At 41.2% G+C, this 25241-nt stretch overlaps 1 protein-coding gene and 1 pseudogene across 2 annotated transcripts in view; one reads left to right on the top strand and one right to left on the bottom strand.

Annotated features, from left to right (window-relative positions):
• Positions 1-110, bottom strand: part of LOC115042185 (piggyBac transposable element-derived protein 4-like) — a 143505-nt pseudogene extending 143395 nt beyond the window's left edge.
• Positions 111-1341: 1231 nt separating this feature from the next.
• brinp3a.2 (bone morphogenetic protein/retinoic acid inducible neural-specific 3a, tandem duplicate 2) overlaps positions 1342-25241 on the top strand; it is a 37245-nt gene continuing 13345 nt past the window's right edge. The window contains exons 1-4 of one of the 2 annotated variants that reach the window (XM_029500447.1): positions 1342-1387; positions 1421-1568; positions 17539-17729; positions 22866-23050. In XM_029500447.1, coding sequence (XP_029356307.1) covers positions 1342-1387; positions 1421-1568; positions 17539-17729; positions 22866-23050 — 570 coding nt within the window. Of the gene's footprint in view, positions 1569-17538; positions 17730-22865; positions 23051-25241 lie in introns of both variants that reach the window. The other variant, XM_029500446.1, reaches the window with a different exon arrangement.

Here is a 25241-nt window from a genome sequence, read left to right as displayed (position 1 = left end):
ATATCGTAACAATCAACTGTGGTGACACTGTCCGTGATCTCTTTCACACGCGGCAACCAGCCGCCATCTTGACTCCGGCAAGTGCGTAGCTGACGCCCATCCATCGCCATCTTGGCCATTGCAGACGTCACTCACGTGACTCTCCGGGCATCTTTACTGCTCACACACAGTCCCCTGCGCTCACACATTCCTCCCCTCTCCTCCTACACGCACGCACACACACACACACACACCCTCAAGATCCATAGATAGACTGGTACGGTTGCTGTGCTATTGTGATTATCATTGCTATCGCTCTTTATTAGTGTTGCTGCATATGATGTTACTATTGTTACCGCTATAGCTATGACCATCACTGAGGCTATCCATATTGCTAACCCATTCTTATTACATGTGTGTTACCCATTGTAGTTTAGTAGCTGATATGTCATTGAATAATCAGACTATAACAGCCATTTATCCAGAGTAATATTATGTTGAATAATTATTGCTGTGAATAAATGCTGTTATGTTATCCAGTCGCTGTTTGATTATTGTGACTATAATGGTGACAATTGCTGGATGTATAACAGCCAATGCTCGGATTTACTTCTTCTGTTAACCCTTTTGAGACTTGATATTGATTTTGGTCAATTTCCAAATTACTCCTACTAGTGCACAACAATTGGTTTAGTGTGTTTGGGGTGATGTGCTGTGACATTTGACCTCCAAACACGGTGTGTATTATGGCATCCAAAGAGTTCAATTTTGGTCTCATCTGACCAAACTATATACTCCCAGTATTTCACAAGTTTGTCTATAAGTTATGCAGAAAACTTGAAAAGCGCTTCATATTTTTTCTTCAGCAATGGAGTCTTGCGTGGTGAGTGTGCACACAGGCCATGGCTGAGTGTCAGGGTTAGGGTTAATTTTCTTTGAAACAATTTTACCTGCTAATTCCAGGTCTTTCTGAAGCTCTCCACAAGTGGTCCTTGGCTCTTGGACAACTCTTCTGATAATTATTTTTTCTCCTCTGTCAGTAATTTTGTGAGGAGCACCTGGTTTAGAAATCCTGTATCTGTTTGCCACATGGCGCTGCTGAAGTTTGAAAGTGTACTGAAATTGTATTCTATTATTTTTTGTTGAGTGGTTTGTGTTGTTGTTTAACCTTAGCCCTGCATGTTGTCTATTTTCCTTTAGGTGTTTGGGGGGCAATCAGGTGATGATGCAGGTCCCCCCGTCATCCCAGTGGAGCAGCCAGCTAATGACGAGTGGTTTTGGGCATTGAACCCCCCCACCCCACCCCCCACCCCAACCCCCTCCACCCACCAGCATCCCTCCCCTTGCTCCCTCCCATCTCTGATGGCTCTATGGGGCATTGTCTGTCTCAGCCTTCACTGCTGGGTGTGTTTATGGTCTGCGGTTACAACAATAGCAGCAGCGGCCACAGCCAGCCTCCCCAATGACAAGCCTGGGGGTCCCCTGGACTGGCTCCTCTCTGATAAGGGGCCCTTCCACCACACTCCAGAGTACATTGACTTTGTTGAAAAGAACAGGCAAGGCTTCTCCACTAGATACAAGATATACAGGTAAGTCATGACTGGATGCTGGATGGAAAGGTACTTACTACTGCTATGTTTACTCATATTATAAGCATGACAAACCTCCCAGCAGGACTATAAACCCTCTTCATGGCTATCCTGGGAATAATTGGCCGTACTTGAACAAAGAACGCATGCGATTATGTCCATATGCTTTTACTTAAAGGCATTAAACTTCTGAAACGCTCAACTGTGAGATTAACCTCATTTCACACAAACATACAATGCGTTGTTGACTTCAACTGTTAGCAAAGACTTTAGTTGTCATATGAAGCTCCACCTAACACAGGCGTTTTGATTTGAAGCACGGACATAATACACAGATGTTCCTAACTGACAACACTCTTGGTAGCACTAACAACACAATAACAAACTATTCATCTGTAGCAGTGGTTACATCATTAATTTATAGTTATATATTTTCTTAGCTTGGCATAAACACTGTAAACAATTTTTCAAACCATGTCCAAAGCTTATAGATGTAAAATTGTTATACTTTACTATACTTTATACTTTACTATACTTTACTTTACTACTATTTACTACTATACTAATTGTTATACATCCATCCATCCAAATTTTTCAAATAAATACACAAAACGTGCATAAAAACTTTGTTTTGTTTTTTTTTTTTCAGATTTATCATCCAAGCTATTCCTTGAGAGCTCTATTTTAAACGTCTAATATTTTACTCTTAGATATTTTATTTGAGGTGGTGATATAGATAAGGAGACGAAAAAAACCATGTCATTGTAGTTTTTCATCATTACTGACTTCCCTCTGCATCTTAAATAACAGCTCAATCTACTGGTTCGTGAAGTGTTTCCTTCATGATGTGTTACATCATTCTTTGGGTAAACCACTGGACAGTGAGTCCTAGGTTGGAGAATGTGGCTGTTTTGTTGTGACACAAGTCCAGATAGCTAATTTTAAGTTTCACTTTCTGATTACAGGGGGTTTCTGTGTTTGTGGACCGACCACTTTGATACTTTCACAGCATTATCATAGACATAAAAATCTAACTATACAACACGGGACCTTTAATTTCTGTCTGATGTATACCTGGTTTTGGAAAATGGTCAATAGAATATTGAGAAGGATTAGATGACTTATTATCATTCTGTAAAGTGCTAAAAGATAAATCTTTAATTTATTCCAATAACTACATTATTATAGACATTCCGCAGCCTGGGGACATAACTCAGTGGTCCATGCTTTGCATCCGGAGGACCCGAGATAAAACCCCAGCCCCAACACAAACCAGTAGTAGGCTTGTGCCAGTCCCAAACCCGGAGAAATGGGGAATGTAAAACTGTAGCCAAATCAAACATGCATGTTGACTTGCTGTGGTGACCCAGAACAGGGAAAAAGCTGAAAGAGAGGGAAAAATAACAACAACAAAAAGTTTACAAAAAGTAAACATTCTGCAAATCCTTGTGATGTGTAACAGAAAAAAATATGTATTTGGATAAATGTTGAATGAATTCCAACCTCAGGCCATACCAAAATGTGCACAAATCCTTACCTGCCCCAATTAAAGTACTTTAGCTAAGATTATATTGCTTGGGATGAAATACACTGTAGTCAAATCAGTTGAAATACTCAATCGGTCAATAAGTTGAAATAGATGGTAAAGCTGAGGAAGGAAAAGCAGTAGTCGTGTGATGTGCTTGTGAACAGATTTTTTTTTTGTGAAAAGCTGGTAATGCACCGATTACCCACGGTAAGCTACTACCTGGTTGTATTTCTATAACATCAAATTTACATAATATGATACTGTAGAGCACACAATCAGCTTTATGAAAATTGCATTCAGGGCTATTATGTAGGCATACTGCATTATCTGGCATGTGTTATGCTGATGGAAAGGTTTCTCATAGCCTGTGTTCACAGGATACCTGGCTCATGCCTAGACAGAAACATGATGTACTTCCAGACATGTTGCAGTCACACAGGTATACATCATGTTATGCTGCTCCAAAGCCCTCAGGAAGTCACCTGATCAAGTGAAATAGTGATTAACACAGGGAAAATGTGATGATTTGTCATGACAGTGACACAGTCTGAGACATTGGCATGCAATCGAATTAATGAAAGTGTGTCATGAATTATATCCATTGTTATTTAGGAAAATGTTGGCTAGAGAGAAAGGGGTTCCTGACATCCATGGATCGGCAAGAATAGTTTATGTTTTTAATGAGTGGTTGCTTTGTCAGGGCTTTCTAATATTTCCTTCTCTGGCAAAAGGCAGTGGTCTGTTGGATATGCGCTGCAAAGGCAGCAAGATTAATAGTCTTATCATGTGGCCAAGTGATTAGTGAGCTCTTAGTACTTATTACTCTGCATTATCACAGAGTCCCCTGAGAGGTTTTTGTCAGCTGCAAGGTTGTGTTTGAAGCCCTTTATATTACCTCAATGCGGCACTGATTAATATTGATGATAATAAAAGGAAAAACTGACCTAAAAAGTAAATATTCTGTAAATCTCTTTAAATTGAATTCACTTCAATTGGGCATCTTTGATTTTAAAAAGGAATCTGACAAGGAGAGGATGGGATGCAGCTTCTGTTTCTCTGTTTTGACAAATAATAGCTCTCATTCAGTGCTGCTGCGGGTGGGATTGGAGAGTGTATGTGTGGTGATAATTTTGAGAACAAACACCTGGAGCTGGCTCATAAAAAATTCAGTAAGGTTGTTTTATTAAAGAAAGCGGGCCGGCTGCAGTATTCTCTCTTGGGGGCCAAACTTCACAGTCATGCTCCTGCTGTGTGTTTTCTCTTAAAGACATTCTTAAATTTTCTAATTAAGCTCTAACCCTCATGCACCAGAAAAGGAAGTGTTGCTTTGTGGGAGTGATTCCCAACTGCCCTGGCTTATAAAAGGAAAAGTGTGCCTCTTTTACACTTTTCACAACATGGTGAAAATATGGTTTGTTTCACTGAAGGCTGATATTTGCTTTTGAGTCTGATTTTCTTTAAATAACATCCTGCTGAGATTTAGAGTTCAGTACTAATGGCAGAATCATGCATTTGATTGTAGTTTACCTTCAGAATACAACTGGTAATATTAATCTAAAAAAAACAAAATACGCCATTAACCTTAATTCTGTCAGGAATGTGGAGGAGGAAATGAAGAACCAGGTTTAAGGTGAGAAAAAAAAAAAAAAAACACATTCTAATGAAAAAACTAAACAAAAAAGAAAAACTAAATTTCTAAGGGTGTGGACATGGATTAGGGAACAAATGACAAGGAGACAATAATAACGACAAACGAGAACCTGACAAGTATTAGACTGAAAGACTACAGTGACTACACAGGTGAACCATATTAGGACAGGGAAGGCAATCACGACTTTCAAAATAAAACCAGGACATGAACACAAACAGAAAGCTCAATCCCTGAAAATACCCGAAAAAGAAAAAAAAAAAACAAGAAAAAAAAAAAAAAAAACAAGACGGAGAGCTGTCATAAGGAGGCCAGGGCTCTGGAGGCGGCGACGCCGGAGGGGTATTCTTTGGCTCCGGCGACTGCAGAAGGGACACCGCAAACTCTGGGGTGAGCTTCTTGAACTCTCGAGGTGGCGGCAAGAGAGGCGTCAGGGACTCGGGAAGGCGCGGTGGCGGCGGCAGCCGGAGCGTCGCGAACTCTGGAAGGGGCGGCAGCCCAGCCGGAACAGAAGACACCTGAATGGTTGAGTTGGAGGACCGTTCCAGGTGTCTGACCAGTTTCCGCACCTGGGACAAATGCCGTCCCAACTGAGTAGCCATCGCCAACCGAATCTCCTCCTGGCGAGAGAGTCGAGCCTCCTGTGCCCGCAGCGCAGCCGCCAGCCAGCCGGTCTCCACTGAGTCCATACTTGCTTAGATCCTTCTATGTTAGATATGTGAAGGTGAGGACTCAGATGCAGAACTACGTTGAGGGTGAAAAAAATATTTTTTTTTTTAATGAAACACCCCTTTAAAAAAATAAAACTTGGTCTCTGAGGCATGGATTAGGAGACAAATGGCAAGAAGGAGGCAATGATGAGCAAGGATATGACAAGAACTAAACTGAAAACAAGACACAGGTGAACCACATTAGGGCAGGGAAGGCAATCACAAGGGAGGGAGACATGACTTTCAAAACAAAACAGGACGTGAACAACACAAAAAGAAAGCTCAATCCCTGACAACAAATTCTTACTTTCTTCAATTTGTTAGTGCTGCAGGCAACTATAGTCAAGCTGACTTATGAAAGTTTGATTCAATAAAGATTATAAAAGTGTAAAAAGAGGTGATTATATCACTATAAACTGAAGAAACCCTCATTATCATTCCTCTTTGCATTCTAAGATCAGACACACCTGCAGCATGGATGGATGGCGCTGTTAGGCTGAAATTTTGCACAGACATCCATCTAAAATAACTCTTACTGACTTTTCGTGACACCAGGTAATATGTGAATCTCTCAGCAGTTTCTGTGTTGAATACAAAAGGGTGTGTTTCAGACGATGTGAGGGGTTTTACACCAACAATTAAACCATTTAGTAGAACTGATGGTAGCTTGAACAAATAAGTTTTGAACTTGTGTTTGACGTAAATGATCATTTCTGACAATCTCATTTTGGGCCGCAAGGGACATCGCTTTTGCTGAATAATAGGCAGAGGTGATTGGAAGTGACAATATTACTAACTGGTCTGGTGTTCCTCATGTGCAGTCTAGATCACAAGTCATCTGAATGAAATAAAATAAGGTTTGTAGAAGTATTGTTGTGTTTTGTTTTTTTTTTTTTGTTTTTTTTGTTTTTTTTTTTGTGTATCTTCTGGTATTTTGGAGAGCCGATCCTTTGCTTCTAATGTGAACACAAAGTGGGCCTGAAGGCAGTGGCGTTGACATTTATTTGACCATGGTCAAAACATATTACCTTTGGATAACGCATATGTTTTTGTTTTTTTTAATGGGATAAGATTGTTTTAAAAATATGATTAAGTTGAAACACTTAAATATCGTTGGTGAACAAATGTGGATACAAGAATTATTGGAATTACAATTGTAGAATTACTATTTTTGTCTTCAATTGATGAAAGAAGGGTTATATTACACCAATGAACAAATCAAACCAACCAAAATATTTCTAGTAAGTCTTCTGCATGGTCCTATTTATCAGCACCTCTGGTATGCTGAATAAGAAGCAGATTTCTAGTTAACATGAGTTATACCTCAAACAGCAACAACAGTAGGTGTGTCAAACTGGGTCCCAGGCTGTAAGTTTGACAACTTACAGAGGGTCACAAGATAAATCTGTGGGGTTGTGAGATGACAAATGGAGTGGGTGACTGAAAGAAAATACAAATATTTGGACTTTTCTCCAGTGATTTTATTTATAATTTTTTTTTTTAAAAAACAGTTAAATCTACCCATCTACAAAGGCGAGATCATTCTTCAGAAGTGACTGTTTTTTTTTTTTTATATTATTATTTTTCCTTCTTCTTTTTTTAAGAAGCAATCACAAGTTGTTTAAACAGTAAAAACACATTTTATAAGCTAATGAAGGACTTCTTAATCCCTAAGAAGAGCTGACAAATAAATGTAGTGGAGTAAAATATAATAAATGCACAGAAAAAGTAAAAAGGTGACAAGTGTCTTTAAATTACATGAGTGCAGCACCAGATTTCAAACTTTCCTCCAGTGTAGATGCAAATGCAAAGACCCAGACGACACAGAAGATTCCTGAATTTAGACAAAATTCAGCAACCCCAGAGAGGTAAACTGATGAACCTGCTGTATCTTGCTGCAAAGGTACAATGAACCTGATGATCATAATAATAATGATTTAGCTGGTTGCAGGGAAGATTGCAGCCCCTGAAATCAGCTCCTTGGTGAAACCCATTTAATTTCCTCCACTTCCAGCAGGATAAATCATTCTATCGGGGGTTTACGATAAGACAGGGCTAGGCTTATCACAGTCAATGATAACAACCAAAAAAAACAAAACAGGATTTGTGAACTCTCTATGTACCTATTCTGTGTACCCTCTCCCTCTTTTCCCTATATAGTCCTCTTTTTTCCAACAGGATGTGCCAAATACTCTCACGCTCCAAAGTAGAACTCAAACGACATACTGTTCCATTTTAAGAGGTCATTTATTTGTATGGCATGAAGTGAGGTAAAGATTAATAGCTACACTCGATGTATCAGAGCAAGAGATTAGTCAAAGGCTTGTCTGAATACTACAGTGTCAGCAGAAAGGTCAATGGGTACTACATATCCATTTAACATCATTATCACATTGCCATCAGCTTATTTTAGCTTTTGTTTGCAGCAGTGGGAGTTTGAGTCAATTTACACTTTGTATCATTCAAGCATCTGTGTGGTCACTTTTGTCATTCCTGTTATACATATACCCTTTCAAATACCCAAACTCCCCCCATCCATCATGAACGGCCAAGGTTGATCAACCAGTTCTGATCACAGCATTCAAGACTTTATGAGAGTGCATCGTTTTACTGGTAGATGAGGCAGTTCGCTCTTTCCTGCCATTCAAGGAAATCTATTAAAAAAAAAAAAAAAAAAAAAAGACAAACGGAATTTTTCTGGATCCTTTCTTCTCATATGAGCACAATCATGTGAGTAAATTTGGAGCAATGCAAGCTGGATACCAAAAATTGGCACTACACTCCCATAGCCTCCCTGAGAAATTTCAAAGTAATCACAACCGATCTGCTCGAATTAAAGCCGTGATACTTGTCACTGATTTCACAACTGTTTCTTTATAATTTCAGTGGCATTCAGATTTGTGATGGAGAAGTGTCTTTCAACAATAATCACAATCTCGTCTCAGGCTAAATGCCACAGTAGTAAATTTTTTTTCAAACATCAAATTTGATCTGGACTTAAATCCATGTGTTGTCCTTTGACAATTAGTTCCAGTTAAAATAAATTATTTCTCTGTGAAGCAGCATGGCTTACTTTACCTGTGCTTCCAAATATGAAACATCAAGATGTAACCGTGTACCCTTTTACACACACACAAAAAAAGAAAGAAAACAGAAATGTTTATACTACATAGCCGGATAAATGGCAGAACATAATTCTATTCTATATCCATGTCTATGTTTAACTCAAGCCCTTCCTTGATCTCTGATGAAATCCTTTTCAGCCATTTGAATTTGCAAATACCTTGTAGCAGTCACTATCCAAAGCTTATGGCCATCAGTATGGCTTGGAACATGGACAAGTAGAACACTGATGGCACACTGATTTGTCTGTAAATCTTTAAAGCTCCAAGATTCTACCCTAGCCTGACTCTGAAAGTAGACCTTGAAATACTTAAACTCCATTATCTTGTTGTGGGACAGCAGTGGGACAGATCTGCCGAGTTTTGAACACGGAATTAGTGAACTCGCTAAAGGAACTGGGACTGATACGCTGGCCTGCTAACTCACCAGACTCGCCTGCTACCCTTCCCCCGGAAAGAAGGCGTCAGAAGCGGTGTGCTAGGACGAGGAAGCGGGGCAAGCGCGGAGGTGTCCGAGCTAGGCTAGAGGCTAAGCCAACTCGCCCAGCCATACCATCTATCCTTCTGGTGAACGTACGATCACTGGACAACAAAATGGATGACATTAGACTTCTGAGATCAGCGAATCGAAAAGTGAGTGACTGTTGTGTGCTAGTTTTCACTGAAACATGGCTAAATTACAGCATTCTGGACTCGGCGATACAACTGGAGCAGCTAACATGCTACAGATCCGACAGCGCTCTCGCAGACGGAGGGAAGATCCTGCTGGTTGCTACTTATATTCCCCCAACTAATAACAACAGCAACAGAAGTGCAGCGCTGGATGAACTGTACCAGGCTATCAGTGAACAACAAACAGCACAACCAGACGATTTCATCATCCTTGCTGGAGATTTCAACCATGTTGATCTCAAAACTGTTCTTCCAAAGTTTTATCAGCATATCCATTTTCCTACAAGAGGAGACAGCATTCTGGACTTTGTTTATATTCAGCACAAAGGAGCATACAAAGCCATGCCCCTCCCCCACATCGGCGCCTCTGATCACCTCACCATTATGCTAATGCCTGCATACAGACCGAGAGTGAAAGTCATCAAACCTGTTCGGAAAGAAGTGAGAGTGTGGCCACAGAAGGCAACCTCTGCTCTACAGTACTGTTTTGGGACAACAGACTGGGAAATGTTCAAGGAGGCAGCCACCTACAACAGCATCACAGATTTTGAAGAGTACACAGACACTGTGACCTCCTACATCACCAAGTGCATAGACGATGTGACCCACATCAAGAGCATCACCACTCGAGCTAACCGGAAGCCATGGCTAACAGGAGACATCCACAGGCTGCTGAAGGCCAGAGACAAGGCCTTCAAAGCTGGGGATGATTCAGCCCTAAGAACAGCGAGAGCCAACCTGTCCCGTGGCATCAGGTAAGCGAAACAAGATTACACAAACAAGATAACCTCCCACTTCAAGGACAGCAAGCATGCACAGAGCCTATAGCAGGGCATTCAGGCCATCACAGATTACAAACCTGCATCACGAAGCTGTGAGAGCGACATCACTCTGCTCAACAACCTGAACAGATTCTTTGCACGCTTTGAGGAACAGAACACCACTCGCCCACATAAAACACCACCACCTTTGCACGACCAGCCTCTGTGCCTGTCTGCTGCCAGCGTGAAGAGGACACTCTCTGCCATCAACACCCGGAAAGCAGCAGGTCCAGACAGCATTCCTGGTAGCATGCTAAAAGACTGTGCAGAGGAGCTGAAAGACGTCTTCACAGACATCTTTAACACCTCACTGAGGCAAGCCATTGTGCCATCAGGCTTCAAAGCTGCCACCATCATACCTGTGCCAAAGAAATCATCCCCATCCTGCTTCAACGACTACCGTCCTGTGCCACTGACACCCATTATCATGAAGTGCTTTGAACGACTCGTCTTGTCACACATCAAATCCACCCTGCCCCCCCAGCCTGGACCCTTACCAGTTCGCATACAGAGCAAAACGATCCACAAATGATGCAATTTGCTCTGCCCTCCACCCAGCGCTCACCCACCTGGAAAAGAAAGACTCATATGTGAGAATGCTGTTCATAGACTTCAGCTCAGCGTTCAACACCATAATACCACAACAACTCATCTGCAAACTGGAAAAACTGGGCCTCAGCACCACCCTCTGCAACTGGCTGCTGGATTTCCTCAGCCAGAGGCCTCAGGCAGCATCACCCTGAGCACAGGGGCTCCACAAGGCTGTGTGCTCAGTCCTCTCCTCTTCACCCTGCTGACACATGACTGCACACCAACCCACAGCTCCAACCACCTCGTGAAGTTTGCAGATGACACAACACTGGTGGGCCTCATGACCAACGGCGACGAGACCCACTACAGGAAAGAGATGGAGCTTCTTACCAACTGGTGCAGACAAGACAACAACCTCCTGCTAAACGTCAGCAAGACCAAAGAGATTGTTGTCAGCTTCCAAAGAGGCCACACCCAACACCCCCCACTGACCATTGATGGTGCTGCAGTGGAGAGGGTGAGCAGCACCAAGTTCCTGGGGGTGCACATCAGCGATGACCTCTCCTGGACCACCAACACTGCATCACTGGCCAAGAAAGCACAACAGCGTCTCTACTTCCTGCGCAAACTGAAGCGGGCAAGTGCTCCACCACCCATCATGACCACATTCTACAGAGGAACCATTGAGAGCATCCTTACCAGCTGCATCACTGTGTGGGGCGGGAGCTGCACTGACTACAACAGGAAGGCTCTACAACGCATCGTGAGAACAGCTGAGAGGATAATTGGTGTACCACTCCCCTCCCTGCAAGACCTATACACCACCCGCCTCACCCGCAAAGCCATCACAATCGTCAGTGATGCAAGTCACCCTGCACACAGTCCTGCCCTCCTGCCCTCTAGAAAGAGGTACAGGAGTCTCCGCTCCCGCACCACCAGACTCACTAACAGCTTCATCCACCAGGCCGTGAGGCTGCTGAACTCTCCCCCCTGTCCACTCTCAGCCCCAGCCAGAAGGAACAACACCAGGCTGGCAGGAGGAGTCTAGGAACATTGGACTCTCACCGCCCGCCCCCCCCCTCCCTGCATATGCAATTTGCACACACCTGCTGCTAACTGTTATATTTATATTTGCACTACCCCTTATTATTATTATTACTACTACTATCTAAGTACTGCCTATTGACTACACTTGCACTAAAACCCTACTTCTACAACAACTACCTCAATGCACACAGCTGGAACACTCAGTGTTATCTTGTCTTGTCAAAACCTGCTATGTTAGTAGTGGACTCTGTACTTTATGTCTTGTCTTGTCATACCTGGTTAGTTTAGCAGCACTAGGCAAAGTAGCCTTAAGCTACTGCACTTTCTTTATTTATTTTAACTTAGTTTAGGATTTGTCTTGTTGTGCATCTGCAATTTACTGTTGTCCATGTAAACGCATAGGATAGTGTGAAACGCAATTTCGATTCCTTTGTATGTCACGTACATGTGAAGAAATTGACAATAAAACTGACTTTGACTTTGACTTCAAGAAAGGGACAAGACGTGCACCTGCGTTCCACAGACAAAGGAGGGTCCTTTGAACTCGGCTCCCCCACAATGCTTATCTTTTCACATATATGTAAAAAGACAACCACAGAGTCTAATTCCAGCTGCTAGTGGTCACTGTATGACATGTGATCCAGGTCTACAAAAACCTCTGTTTGCCCCCCCCCCATAACTCTTCCCCCGAGACTCTCGCCTCCCTTGTGTCCTTTTGGGTCCCTTCTGCTTGGTTCCTGACTCCTCTCTGGGCTTTACTCGTCTGAGGCCTCTCTTGGATTAGTTCTCCTTACTCAGAGGTTGGCCCTGACCTCCTTTGCAGTTCTCTCTTCCCATGGCATCAACACAAGGTCCAGCCAATGATGTCTAAGCGTGGACAAGCTGAACATTAGCAGACTTTATCAAAGGTCTCCCTACTGTTTCCTGCAATCAACGAGCCTAGAAGGCAAGTTAGCCTTAAATGTTACCTTAACTGCAACACCAGCAATGCAACCATCTTACGGAACTAAGGAGGAATTCAACCACTCAGACCTGAAGCTCTGGACTTTTGACTCTGGACTTTGACAAAACACAAGGAAGGACAGTTATTTGTCCAAGAACTGGATAACGTTCACTGGGCCAACCTAGCATAAAACCACCACAGCTAAGAACAGCACTGTTAACCTTTGTACATGCAAATGTAGATTTGGTTACTTTCTCTGTTTGGCTTCCTTGTATGTCTTTATGTTGTTGGTTAGCCACACCAGGAGTTGATGTTGATTGTTGTAAATTTTACACATGCTAGCACCTCACTTGCCCTGCATGCAACTAACCCTCCCAATTTTTACCTTGGCACAGTGGAACTGTTTAAGCTGGCCTTAATGCAGGACCACATGAGACATTTGGCCCCAGTAGCCATTTTGTTGGTACAGTAGTTTCATTGTCATTGTCATTGCCATTTTCTCACTGTCTCTCTCTCACACACACACAATGCACTTTATTGATCCCAAACTGGAGAATTCTCGTTTATTAGTTTTTTTAATAATAAATCCCATATTAAAATAGTACCGGAGTTTCTTTGCTACTTTGTAGCAAATGTTCTCAAACACAAATGCTGATCTATTTGATATTGCGCAAGAAGGAATATTGCCAACCGCTTATCATTCAACATTAATATCTTTCAGATTAACATTTTAGTCCATTTTTGATAGCCAATCACCAATGAACTACCAGACCCCAAGAAGTGGTGCACTTTGTAACCACAATAATCTCTATGACATAAAGCAATCCAACATTATCTGAATTATGCTCTCATTTTGGAGTTGCCAGACTGGGACATCACCACCAAACAGAAATTGCTATTTAAAATTCCTTTTGAGAATCCAAACAGTTATTCACAGACCAGACAGGTTTGTTCTTCTTTTTGTAATTGTGTATCATCACCCCAGAGTGCAGGAACTTGCAGTTAATAAGAAATTCTTCATAAGGAGTATGAGTTAAAGACCGTGTGGACAAATCACTTAAATCACCTTCACTGCACATTTTGGTGCACCCAGTTTCCCTGATTGTCCATTTGCTGGTCTTCCTGGAAGACTCTACCAACATCTGATCCAACTCGCCACCAGCTGGCGAGAACAGATTGGCCATTCCTTTACATCACCTCAATCCATATTTTTCCATTGCTCCTCACATGGTGCATGTGAGCGCTTGCTGGATATGGTGAGGTCACCATATCCAGAGACTCTAATAAGGGAAATACATAGACACAAACAGCAATTACTTTTCCACTTACAGTCACATAAAGGTGGTCATTTCATTCTCCAGGGAGTGTCTAGCACAGCAGTTGTCTGCTTGAGAGTAAATCGCTAACACTTAAGATTATAATTAATGACCAGCAATTATTGCATGGTTTTCATTGTTAAATTTGACGGACACACTTTCCTCGAACCATCACTTCCCCATACAGTAGGTTACCATAATGTAGTAACCCTGGAAACAAATTTCCATTTTTCTTTTGAGGGATTTTAAGGACACGGTGGTTTAATATAAAATGTAAATTCAAATTTAAAGGTAGAGTAGTATGTTTTGGAAAACTAGAGTAGTTGACTTGTAAGCCAAGGTGCACAAGATAAAACGCAAGGAGGAAGGGTAGATGGTTCAATATTATAATGAAAGAAAAAAAAAGATCCCTCGCACAGGAAGAAAAATCCAGAACAAAATCCTAAACATTAACAGAAAATGTCCCACAACTAATAATACATCAAAGGAGGTGGGCAGGCAGAGTTGAACTGTACAGCAGCAGCAGCATAACAGCAACCTCACACAGAAGCAGTCCGAAGACACAAGTAAATCCACAGAGATGGTAATATCCAGCAAAAAGTACAAAATCAAGGGAGCGAGAGCCTGAATAACACACATGGGTGGCAGAACATTCTGGAAACTCCAATTCTGAAAAGTCCAATGTCCGCAGGAATCCCATTCAAACAGAACACGTGTTTGACAAGGATGTTGCCCATCTCAGAAGCAGATGGTAATCTAGGTAATGACACATATTGCACAAATCAAAAACCACAGTTGAAAACAGTGGAGAACCCAGACACAAAATCCAGGGCAATGTGTGACCAGGGCCATCTGGGCAGTGGAAGAGGTTGCAGAAGACCAGAGGACTGCTGGAGCGATACCTTGCCTCTAGAATACACGGTACATGCCACAACATAAACTTGGACGTCAGGTCTCCATCCCTGGCTACCAGAAATGTCTCCTTAACAGGTTTAGATTGCAGAGAGTTGCGGGGCAGCAGACCATGTCGGAACAAAATACCAACTGTTAATTAATAATATTAATATAATTCCTGGAAAGCTGGGTAAGAAAATAGAGTGCACCTTCTCTAACAGTTAGAGAAGGAACAGAGGAAGTTAAACAACTAGATGGACAGGCATACTATGATTGTATGAAGTTATATATTATATGAAGTTTTATTTTAGGCTGAGGATGAACTACAAAGACTCTGACTTCTGAAAAGCCTGGCAATGCAAGGATTTATTACTAGCGAGAGTTATTTAAATAGACTGTTGAGAACCAGGCCGCTTCACCAGCAGAGGTACGACTCGGACGCCGGGATCGATATCAAATTGCATTTTAGAAATCAAAGTGATTTTTCACACGGACGTGAGGGGCTTCCTGGGCCAGAGAAAACTAGTGTCTGACATCGTTTTGGCAAAATTACACACCGATTCCACATTAATTTTTGTGACTTCCGACTGGCAAAGTCAGGTGTTACTGCCGACGTGAACAACAATATTACCATATTTACGTTTATTTTTAGCCAGCAGTTTCAGATAAGACTGGATGTCGCCTGCTCTGACCCCAGAATACACTTAACTTTGGCTGCCGGTGCCGCTAACTTCACATTCCCCAGAATAGAATCGCCACTCACTTGAGTCGGGTTTTCAGCGGGTGTGCCGCTGAGTGGGGAGAAACATGAACTTGTTGGTGGTGAGCCGGGGGGGCTGCTGCCTATGACTATGCCTCTTGTCTCAGACAGTCACCCAGCCACCCTGACTAGATTCCAGCTGCTCGGTGGCCACTGGAGGGTAGGAAACTCTCGGCTGCCATAGGAGCTGGTCTAGGTCGGGCTGCACTGGCCACAGGGGGTGGCTAGGTACACTAGCATAGGCTGGGCTAGCTAAGGTGTGGAGCCGCAACTCTAACTTGTTAATTGTTAATTAACTAACCCTAACCCTAACCCTCCATTTCTACCATCTTCCTGCATCTATGACAAGAGGTGCTATCATAAAAGGAGGCTAGACATGAAGCACACAGTACAGGAGAGGAGAGGAGAGGGAGAAGGAGGAAGAGAGAGTTGAGAGAGAGCTAGAGGACATTGCTAATCGTGTAGTTTGATTATCGGAGCAACAGAATTGGTTATAAGCTTAGGAAAGGGGAGAGATATTGAGTTCTATACCAGTGTTAGTGTGACAACAGTTTGCAATCGGATTAATCGGTTGAATAGGAAAGAATAGCAGAGACAACACACGAGGTGACACAGAGCACAACCAGAGCACAACCACCAGTGACGGGAAATGACGTAACACGTTTACCACAACATCAGGCACACAGGCCAATGAAGGAAAAAAAAAAGCTATGAGCTAAGCTAAGAAGCTCTTTTTAGAGTATTCAGGGTTTTATTGGAGCTCTTCATTTCTGCTCCCTACCTACAGGGTTGTCTTATCATCTTGACGCTCTCAGACGCAATCTGCTATGAACATGTTCAGATGTTCTACAATGAACAAAGCGCAAGTGATTCATATAAATACAGGATGTAAGCTGGACTCTTGGTCGAGCTCAGTCACATCAGCTGTAAAGGGAAAAAGGACATTAAGAGCCAACAAAGGCTGAATTTTTTGTTCATACTTCCTACATTTACATATACATATTTATGACACCTTTGTTGCCACTTGTCACGTGTCTCTCATTATGAAACATTTCCTATTTGAGTAATGGGGTTATTTCTTATCATCAATCATCTTGTACTGTATTCATGTCGATGTATATGTCTCTCATGATAGGGCTATTCATGAGCTGTGTAGAAGGGGCACCTTTCTGTCCTGGGTGACAATCACAGTTGCAAATAATAGCGTTTCTGTCTTCTCAGTTGCTTTATGCTAATTGTCTCACTTTCTTTCTTCAATTTGCGTTCACTTCAGTTCAGGCTGCATCGGCATGATAGAGGGATTTTGTAACATTGTGAAATCACAGCGTGACATAAAGAATTAAATGTGCTGTCTCCTGTCTCCTTTATCTTGTTATGTCACTGTCTTCCAGCAATGTATTCCACTTAGTGAGCTTTAGGCATATTATATTCTGATAGTTTTTCTATGTGAAAGGCAGAGAAGACACGTTTGCCTCTGCAGGTTTCATGTTTTGGTTCTGTACTTTAGGCTGCTACAATACTTGATTACATACAGAGCAGGCCAAAAGTTTGGACACACCTTCTCATTCAAATGAATAGGAAAGTGTGTCCACACTTTTGGCCTGTACTGTATGACACATTGCTTTTTGGTTAATCAATTCATCTTTTAATTGCTACAATGTTTTGCAGGAAAAAAAGAAAACATCAAAGCTCAGTTTGTTGTTTTAACAATACTGGTTTAATCACCTTAAATCAATGTTCAGTTGTGTTGAATGTAATAATTGAAACTAGCAAATGTGAATTTTTGGCACATAGATAACTTAGACATAACTTAACTTCATTAAAATTTCATTACAGCTCTGTTGATTTGTTGACTCATTATTCTGATTATTCTGATCTCCTGAAAAGAACCTAATTGACTCGCTGCATTGTTGCTATAGTGCATATTAACTCGTCACTGCCTTTGATGTTGTCACTGTGTTTTTACTCTTCTGCGCAGGGAGTTCGGGAGATGGAAGGTTAACAACTTGGCTGTGGAAAGGAGAGATTTCCTACATTCTCCATTACCTCTGACTCCTGAGTTTATCAGGAACATCCGATTCCTGGGCCGTAGACCCACCACCCAAATGATCACTGACAGCCTGATCAGAAAGTATGGAACTCACTTCTTGTTGTCAGCGACACTGGGAGGTAAATAAAATGTTCTACAGTCTGTTGTGTGTTTGCATTGTTTGGGTAAACAAATATAAACAAATTGGCATGCATTTGCACTTTCCTGTCTCATTGATTTCAGGAACAACAGATCCTTGATTTCAAACAGATGTAAATGAAGCCTTTGTGTTTTGTTTTGTTTTTTTTTCGCAGCAAGCAAGCTGCATTTTTTTGTCAGCTGAAATTATTTCTGTCACTGGTAGATTTCATCAACTGTATAGTGTGATAATTCTGTGAGTTTAATGGGGACTGTCTGGTTGATTTTTCAATATTCAAACTAATTTAACAGACATAGGGATGATGCATCAGTCCAGTCAGCATTCTCAACAGCAAATGATCCATGTAGAATAACTTGAAATTAAAGCTCAGTATTGTCCTTTTCTTCCACAGTAGAGCTAGTTATCCATAGGATAACACTGCAGTATGAGTAAATTATGCTTTAAGGAATGCATCTCTCACCAGTAACATGGGTTATTAGCCTTTAAAAAAATGGACATGACACAATAACTTGGTGTTAGTAAGAAAAATAATAATAAACAATGGTTGAAAATGTGCACAGCTCCAGCTACATTAAACTATGACTTGAGTAAACATACAAGAGTACTTGCTTTGAGAAATACATAAGGATTCAATGTACTTTTTCATCGCAAAAGAATATGTCTGAGGCAGTACACTCATTTTTTTTTTCCCTCCCCTTTTGGCTTTTCGCCCTAGCAAGTCAGCTTCCTGTGACTTGCTTGATTGATTTGGCTACAGTTTACATTGGATGCCCTTCCTGGTGCAACCTTCCCATTTATCTGGGCTTGGGACCGACACAGGAATACCACTGTTTTTGGGTGCCTTGTTGCAGGGAGAATCAAACATTTGTGTCCCACATACCAGGCGAGTATACTCACCACTATATTAATGAAGCATTACATCCAAAGAATCTGACTCTAAAATTATGCGGTGAATGAATTGATTTGAATTGAGAATTATTGAAGAGGCAAATCCTTCATAAAAACTTAAACAGACAAAAAGCAACTGCAACTGTTTTTTCATTAAAATAAAACCACACCTGTTAAAAGTCTAAATGGTAAATCAAATAAGCTATCATAAACATTTAGGTTCATTGACAAAACCTCTGTGTACTGAACTTAAACTTAAATATTGCCTGCTGTTGGGCCTCCATCACAAGGTCAAAGTAAAGACCTACACCTAAACCCTGAGGCCTGACCAAGAGGTTACCTCTGTCCCTTTGTTCTCTGGAAACAAAATAATCCATCCACAGATTCCATTTCCCTTCATCCCTTGCAGTTCACATCCGATGTGAAATCAACAGGAGGTAGCAGGCTCTTGTCTCTGGTTGGCAGAGACAACACAGGGAGCCGAGATAACGAGACCGTGACGTCACTCCCTCTTTAAGTACGGACAGGGAACTTATCTTGTTTTCTTTCTGGTATTCATGCCCTGGAGGTTTGCCTTCAGCTAGATCACCGACAAAAGTGACCTGTACACGCGTGCTTGTTCCCCCTTTTGGAGTTGCACCCTCTCTGGACAAGACTGGACCCGTGCTTGTCTAATCACAATCCACTGACCTCTTAGCTATTACCTGGAGAAGGAAAGAGTTTCTTCACGGAGGCACGGATACCTTCTACGCCCCGTTGTATAACGGTTAAGTCAACCATCCTGTGTTCAATCGCTGCCCTCAGTTTCAAGTAACAAGGACGACACCATCAGCACCACGCACCGAAGGAACTGTGGATCACACTGACTTATACACACTGGTTCGCTCAGTAGAGCGTCACAAGTAAGAGGTTGTCTGGGCAGAGAAGCCAGATTTGTGTGTTTCACGACCTTAGTGCTGAGCTATTGTGTGTTTTAGCGGATCGCCAGGTCCGCCCTGTGCTCTACTCTAGGGAGTATTTTTTAAGTTGCTGCCTGTTTAGTTTGTGTTATCCCATTATGATTACTTTTGTGTTTGCACCACAGTGAGTGAAAGGCAAGTTGCTTTGTGAGTCTAAAACCAGACAGCGGGCTACAGACTGCTGTCAGTACGCTCGTTGTCTGTAGTCAAGGCAACCGCTGCTCTCCTCTCACGGTCGCGGGACGAGAGCCTTCTTCTCGATTTCGTCTCTCACTTAATTACACACACACACACACGCACACTTATACATCCATTCAATCGCGCATGGTTCGCGTCGCAGAAAATTGCCGGCCTTATCCCTCAGTTATCTACCATCCGATTTGGTCGTGTGCAGAAATGCCCGCAGGCACCAGTTGGCGATGTCTGCCCTTGTTAACGGAACCTTGCAGCAGCTCCGCCGGTTGTTTATATGTGACGTAGCGACGCAATCTTGGGCCACGTGACTCGTCACGTGATCCAGGCGGCCTTCTTGATACACATGCTGTATAATAGCTGTTTTGCCTTTACACCACTGCTGTCCTGATGTGAAAAAGTATTTGCTTTGTTAATTATAGTGCAAGTTAATAAATGCTATTTGTAGCTTTAAAGAGAAGTCTTCTTATATTGCAATAAGTGGCTGAGTCAAGCTCGGATTTCGCACCTTCACAGTTCACCTAATGGTGCTGATATTTCAGATATTGGCTTCTTGAATTGAACAACTGTTTATGAGGAAACATTTACAGTTTGGTTATCAGTCACAATTTCTGGGTGGTGTCCCACATTATTAATTGAATATAATATTTTTTTTATTTGATCATTCCTAATTATCTCTAATAATTAGGAATTATAGCCGATAATCAAACGCACCCTTTTCATACCCAACACTGCCAAAGCCATAATGTGCAGTACACAGCTGTAGTGGATCACTATTCCTCCCCCACTTAGGTGTTACCTGCGATCTCACCGCCCAAACTGAGTGGTGCATGCGCAATGGAGAGCTATGACAAAACCACTTGAACACAATAGATGTGCATGAATAAAATGTATGTAATTCTCAAGCACAAATTTAACAAGTACTTCATAGAAAGTTTGTGGACTCAGAAGTATTACTTTTTGTGCAGTGTGATCAATGGACAATGGAATGATTAATGGATTTGTATTTTATTTTATTTTTATTCATTCATTTGTTATTATTATTATTATTATTATTATTATTATTATTATTGTTTTTTGTTTTTTTGTTGTTTTTTTTTTAGATTCTTTTTTGGGGGGGGGCAAAAATCTAAAATAATGTCAAGAAAAAATAACTACAAAAAACAAAAGACCCAAAAAAACGATTTAAGATGTCAGATCTTGCAAATTAGATTTGCTTTTACAAAGCAACCATTTTCAATTATTTCAGACCTGACTATTAGGCTAGAAAAGGTTGCAATCGTGAGTGGCTGCATATAATCCATCCCTAACAGCTACCTGAGCATATCCAGCACTGCACTTTCGTCCCCTGCCAGTACGTCTTGGTATGAAAAAATGGGAATTAGTAGTTTGGCTTGGATTATTGCTTGAGATATGTCTCTGTGGTTCCAAATGGATTGCTTCTGTGTTGAGAAACATATGGATTCAATTAAATTCATAAATAGATTGTGATATTGAACAGGTGCCCTTCAGCAAATGAAAATTAAAGGTGGTGGGCAGAAAAAAAATGGCCCAGAAGCATTAAGACTGCATTATCAGCATTATAGTATGAGATGAATTGTCTTGGAAAGTTGTGAGGCAAAGATATGGTGCTATTGTACCATGGCCCCAGTACTATACACACCTGTTAAAATGGCAGGTTTTTGTGCTTTAAAAAATGAGATTTCACCTTTTCCGCCTTCCACCTCCATCTGTACAACACAATTTAAAAACAACCTCAAGTCTCAAGTCTCTTTGGGTAGGTGTCTATGGCACAATTTGGGAATATTTGCCTACAATTCTTTTCAAATAGGAAGGCATCTTCTTTGCACACATCTCCCTTCAGATCACCCCATAGATCGGATTCGGATCTGGGCTGAAAACAAAACATCAAGGTTGTTTTTGTGCAAAAAGATGAAGTTCCGCTTCATTTTCAGCTTTCTAGCAGAAGCGTGAAGGTTTTGTCCCTCTACCTTAAATTCCAGTTGAAGAGAAATAGTCCCAAAGCATGATTCTTCTACCATCATGCTTCAGTATGGTGGCTTTTGATAATCTTGTTCTGCACTTTAATTTTTATTCTTGTATTTGGTCTTATTTTATTATATTTTTATTTTCTATTCTCTTGGCTCTTAGGTAACAATTTTTTATTAAAATCTAACGTTACTTGAATGTCTGATTGTTCTGTGTTTTGCATGATATTAATGCTCTTTCTCTACACTACACTCTACATTCATGTAAAGAGTACGTTTAATAGCCTTATTTTTGAAATGTGTTATAAAATAAACTATGGAATAAACTTGCCTCATCATTATTTTCTGTATTTTGCTGCCACAACTCGTGAATGTGACTCATGCCTCTCATCTGTCATATCTATAAATGGCGGTGGTGTGAAGATGTTTTCCTGTTGATCTGACATCTTCACAACACCGCTATTCCTTGCATTCCTGAGAGCTGTTGAGATTGCCGTCTGCTATCAAGTTCTGCTGGAATTATCATTTTTGCCACAAGTGCAATGCATCATGGGATATCTTGCTTGGGTTAGTGACTATCAGCTATTCACTACTTTTCACAATGTATTGTGGGATACTTTGTATGCACTACTTTTTGTTGCAAAACATTCAGACACAACTACAAAATGATGAGCTCACTATATAGTGCACTATGTAGCGATTAGGGGGTGGGTTCAGACACAGCTTAGATTATGGAAGGAAAGTGCATAGACAACTCAGCAATTAATACTTGGTGACAAACATTCATTCATCCATTCATCTTCTCCCCCTTATCCCACACAATCAGTGGGAGAACATGCACATTTAACAGAGGACCTTCTTGTTGTGGGGCAAAAGTGCAAACCCCTATTTCCCCGTGTTTTCTTGGCAAACACTCAGGATTTTTGATTTTAACGCTTTCATTTCGTGTCAGAGAAGAACAGTTCAGCTCAGCCTTCAATAGGCTGGAATTAGATAACCCTTAGAAGCCCTTTATGATGGCAGAAAATGCGCTCTCTCTTTACTGCCTATTTTTCCCTAATATTAATCATAGGTGATGTCTCTTTTCAGGAGAAGAGGCCTTAACGATATTTGTGGACAAGAGGAAACTGAAAGCAGAGGTGAGCGATTACTCGGGTAACTCCTCCACAGTGACTCTGGAAGCTCTGCACCAGCTGGCCGCCTCCTACTTCATTGACAGAGAGAGTACCCTGCGCAAGCTGCACCACATCCAGATCGCCTCTACTGCCATAAAGGTAGCATCTTTGCATCTCTAATGTTGAGATCCTGAGGAACATTCACAGCTTGATGCACTGAATTAAAAAAAAAAAAAATCTACTTTGATCTCCTTGAGTCTTCCATTCAGTCATTACATTGTGGCAATAAAGCTAAAGGCTGGTCATCAGTGCAGCTCAGCATCCCTCCCACTTCTGCAGCTTTTGTTAACATGCATCTTATCATCTTCCCTGTTTTGACTCAAAAGCATTCAATGCTCTACAAAGCATTGAATGCTTTTGTGTGTGTATATATATATATATATATATATATATATATTATTTTATTTTTTTAGAAATAATGATTTGACCAACTAACTCTAACTAACATTATGTAGTAAGGAAGTCACTTTCAAAGTGTGAAAATATCTTAACTGATTCCAGTGGTTTCAATGTGAATTAGAATCATTAGAATTAGACTCTTCTCAGATGTCACCTCCAAAGTTTAAATCTGTCTGTTGCCTCTAGGTGTCATTTACAGTGATGGAAATTGCTTTTCTACAAAGCATTGAATGCTTTTGTGTGTGTGTGTGTGTGTGTGTGTGTGTGTGTAGATTTCCTTGTATAACACAAAGATAACAACAATGAAAATAAAGCAAGAGCTGGTACTTTTTATCTGTCAGCTTGTGATGAGATATGATCTTCAGCTGCCGTGAGCACATTGAGTCTGGAGGAGTTGCTGTGATGAGCACATATGATGAGGGGAAGACAAATGCATCTTCTGAAAATACAGCTCATGACAGAATTTTGCCTTCGGTTGTGACCTTCAGGTAGCATGGGGTTAATAGGGTGACAGAGGGGAGGATGACCCTCCTTTCCGCCTTCCACTTGTGAAGTGAGGCTTTCTCTGCCTTAGCAGAATATGAATCAGACTCCCTCTACTTATATCTTTTTAATTTCTTTTGAGTTCTTTGGGGGATTTCAGAGAGAGAGAGGGAGAAACAAGAAGATAGAGTGTGCTTTCATGCTCTAAAGGCAATCATCTGGCATAACTGATGTGGGCAGAGGAAGGAGGAGAATTTCACCTCCATTGCTGGTAGAAAGTCAGTCAAAGGAGTGACAGGTTTTTCCACACTTCCACTTCCAGGGCACCCCCCAAGACAAAACACACACTCACAGTAGCAGAACTGACACAACAAGGCAGTCCTCCACATGAATTCAAAATCAATGATTCCCCACTAGCCCCTTGACTTGTTGCAATTGGGAAATTTAAGCCCATTTTGAAAGAAAAAAGTCTGTTACTGTTGTGGATTGAATGTAGAAATCTTTCTCTCTTGAAGAAGTGACTGGACAGACCAGCTTCTTTATTCAATGATTAATGAAGCCTTGGTTTCTGTTATCATTATTCTGTGGCCAATAATTTCTGTAATCAGTACCATATACCATTTGAGAATTTCCTTGACTGAATAAATGGCAATATCCCACCACATTTGCCAGGCCAGTCTGGACTCACTAATTAGCAAGGCTTCAGAGACAGAGGGATTCTCCAGTTTCATATTTTTCTTCTCATGGACAACTTCTCAATGGAGTTGTGCTCTCATTATGGTGAAAAATACATCGTCATGTTCCCTCTGTTATGATAAAATTAATTGTTGTCTTGAATGCCACAGAATCTTGATCGTCCATTAGTGTACTCGACCTTTACTTTTACAGCATCTTCATGGTATTGGAAGATATTAAATTATTCATCTGCTGCATGTGAAATTGATCAAAACCACATGCTCTATATTTTCTTTCTGCTTCTGGAGTCTGAGAAATTCACTCAGCGCTGTTGCACCTGGTTTACACCACCCCGAAAAAAGAAGGAAAAGTACATAAAAATGCTGATCCTCCATAGGGCTAAAGCATTTGCTTCCTTCCCTCATTCAGTCATGTGCCAAGATGCAGGTGGCCAATAATGTCATATTAAGTATTTCTTAATATACCAGAATGTATCTGAAGTGAATAGCAGATGCTATGCAGAGCAAAAATTGGATGAACTGCTCGTCAGTCAATATTTTGCCATATGGCATATCATATGGCATATCAAATAATTCCTTCTACAGATTCAGTATTCACGTGGTCTGAATAGTTATATCTCATTTCCAAACATTCATATCAGCTTTAAAATCCCTCATGAGAGAAATAAGGGATATATTGTGATATAAATGTTATAGCTGTAAAATTGCACTCA

Source organism: Echeneis naucrates, chromosome 4 (genome assembly GCF_900963305.1).
Source record: "Echeneis naucrates chromosome 4, fEcheNa1.1, whole genome shotgun sequence".
NCBI lineage: Eukaryota > Metazoa > Chordata > Actinopteri > Carangiformes > Echeneidae > Echeneis > Echeneis naucrates.
This window is presented reverse-complemented; position numbering and strand designations above follow the sequence as displayed.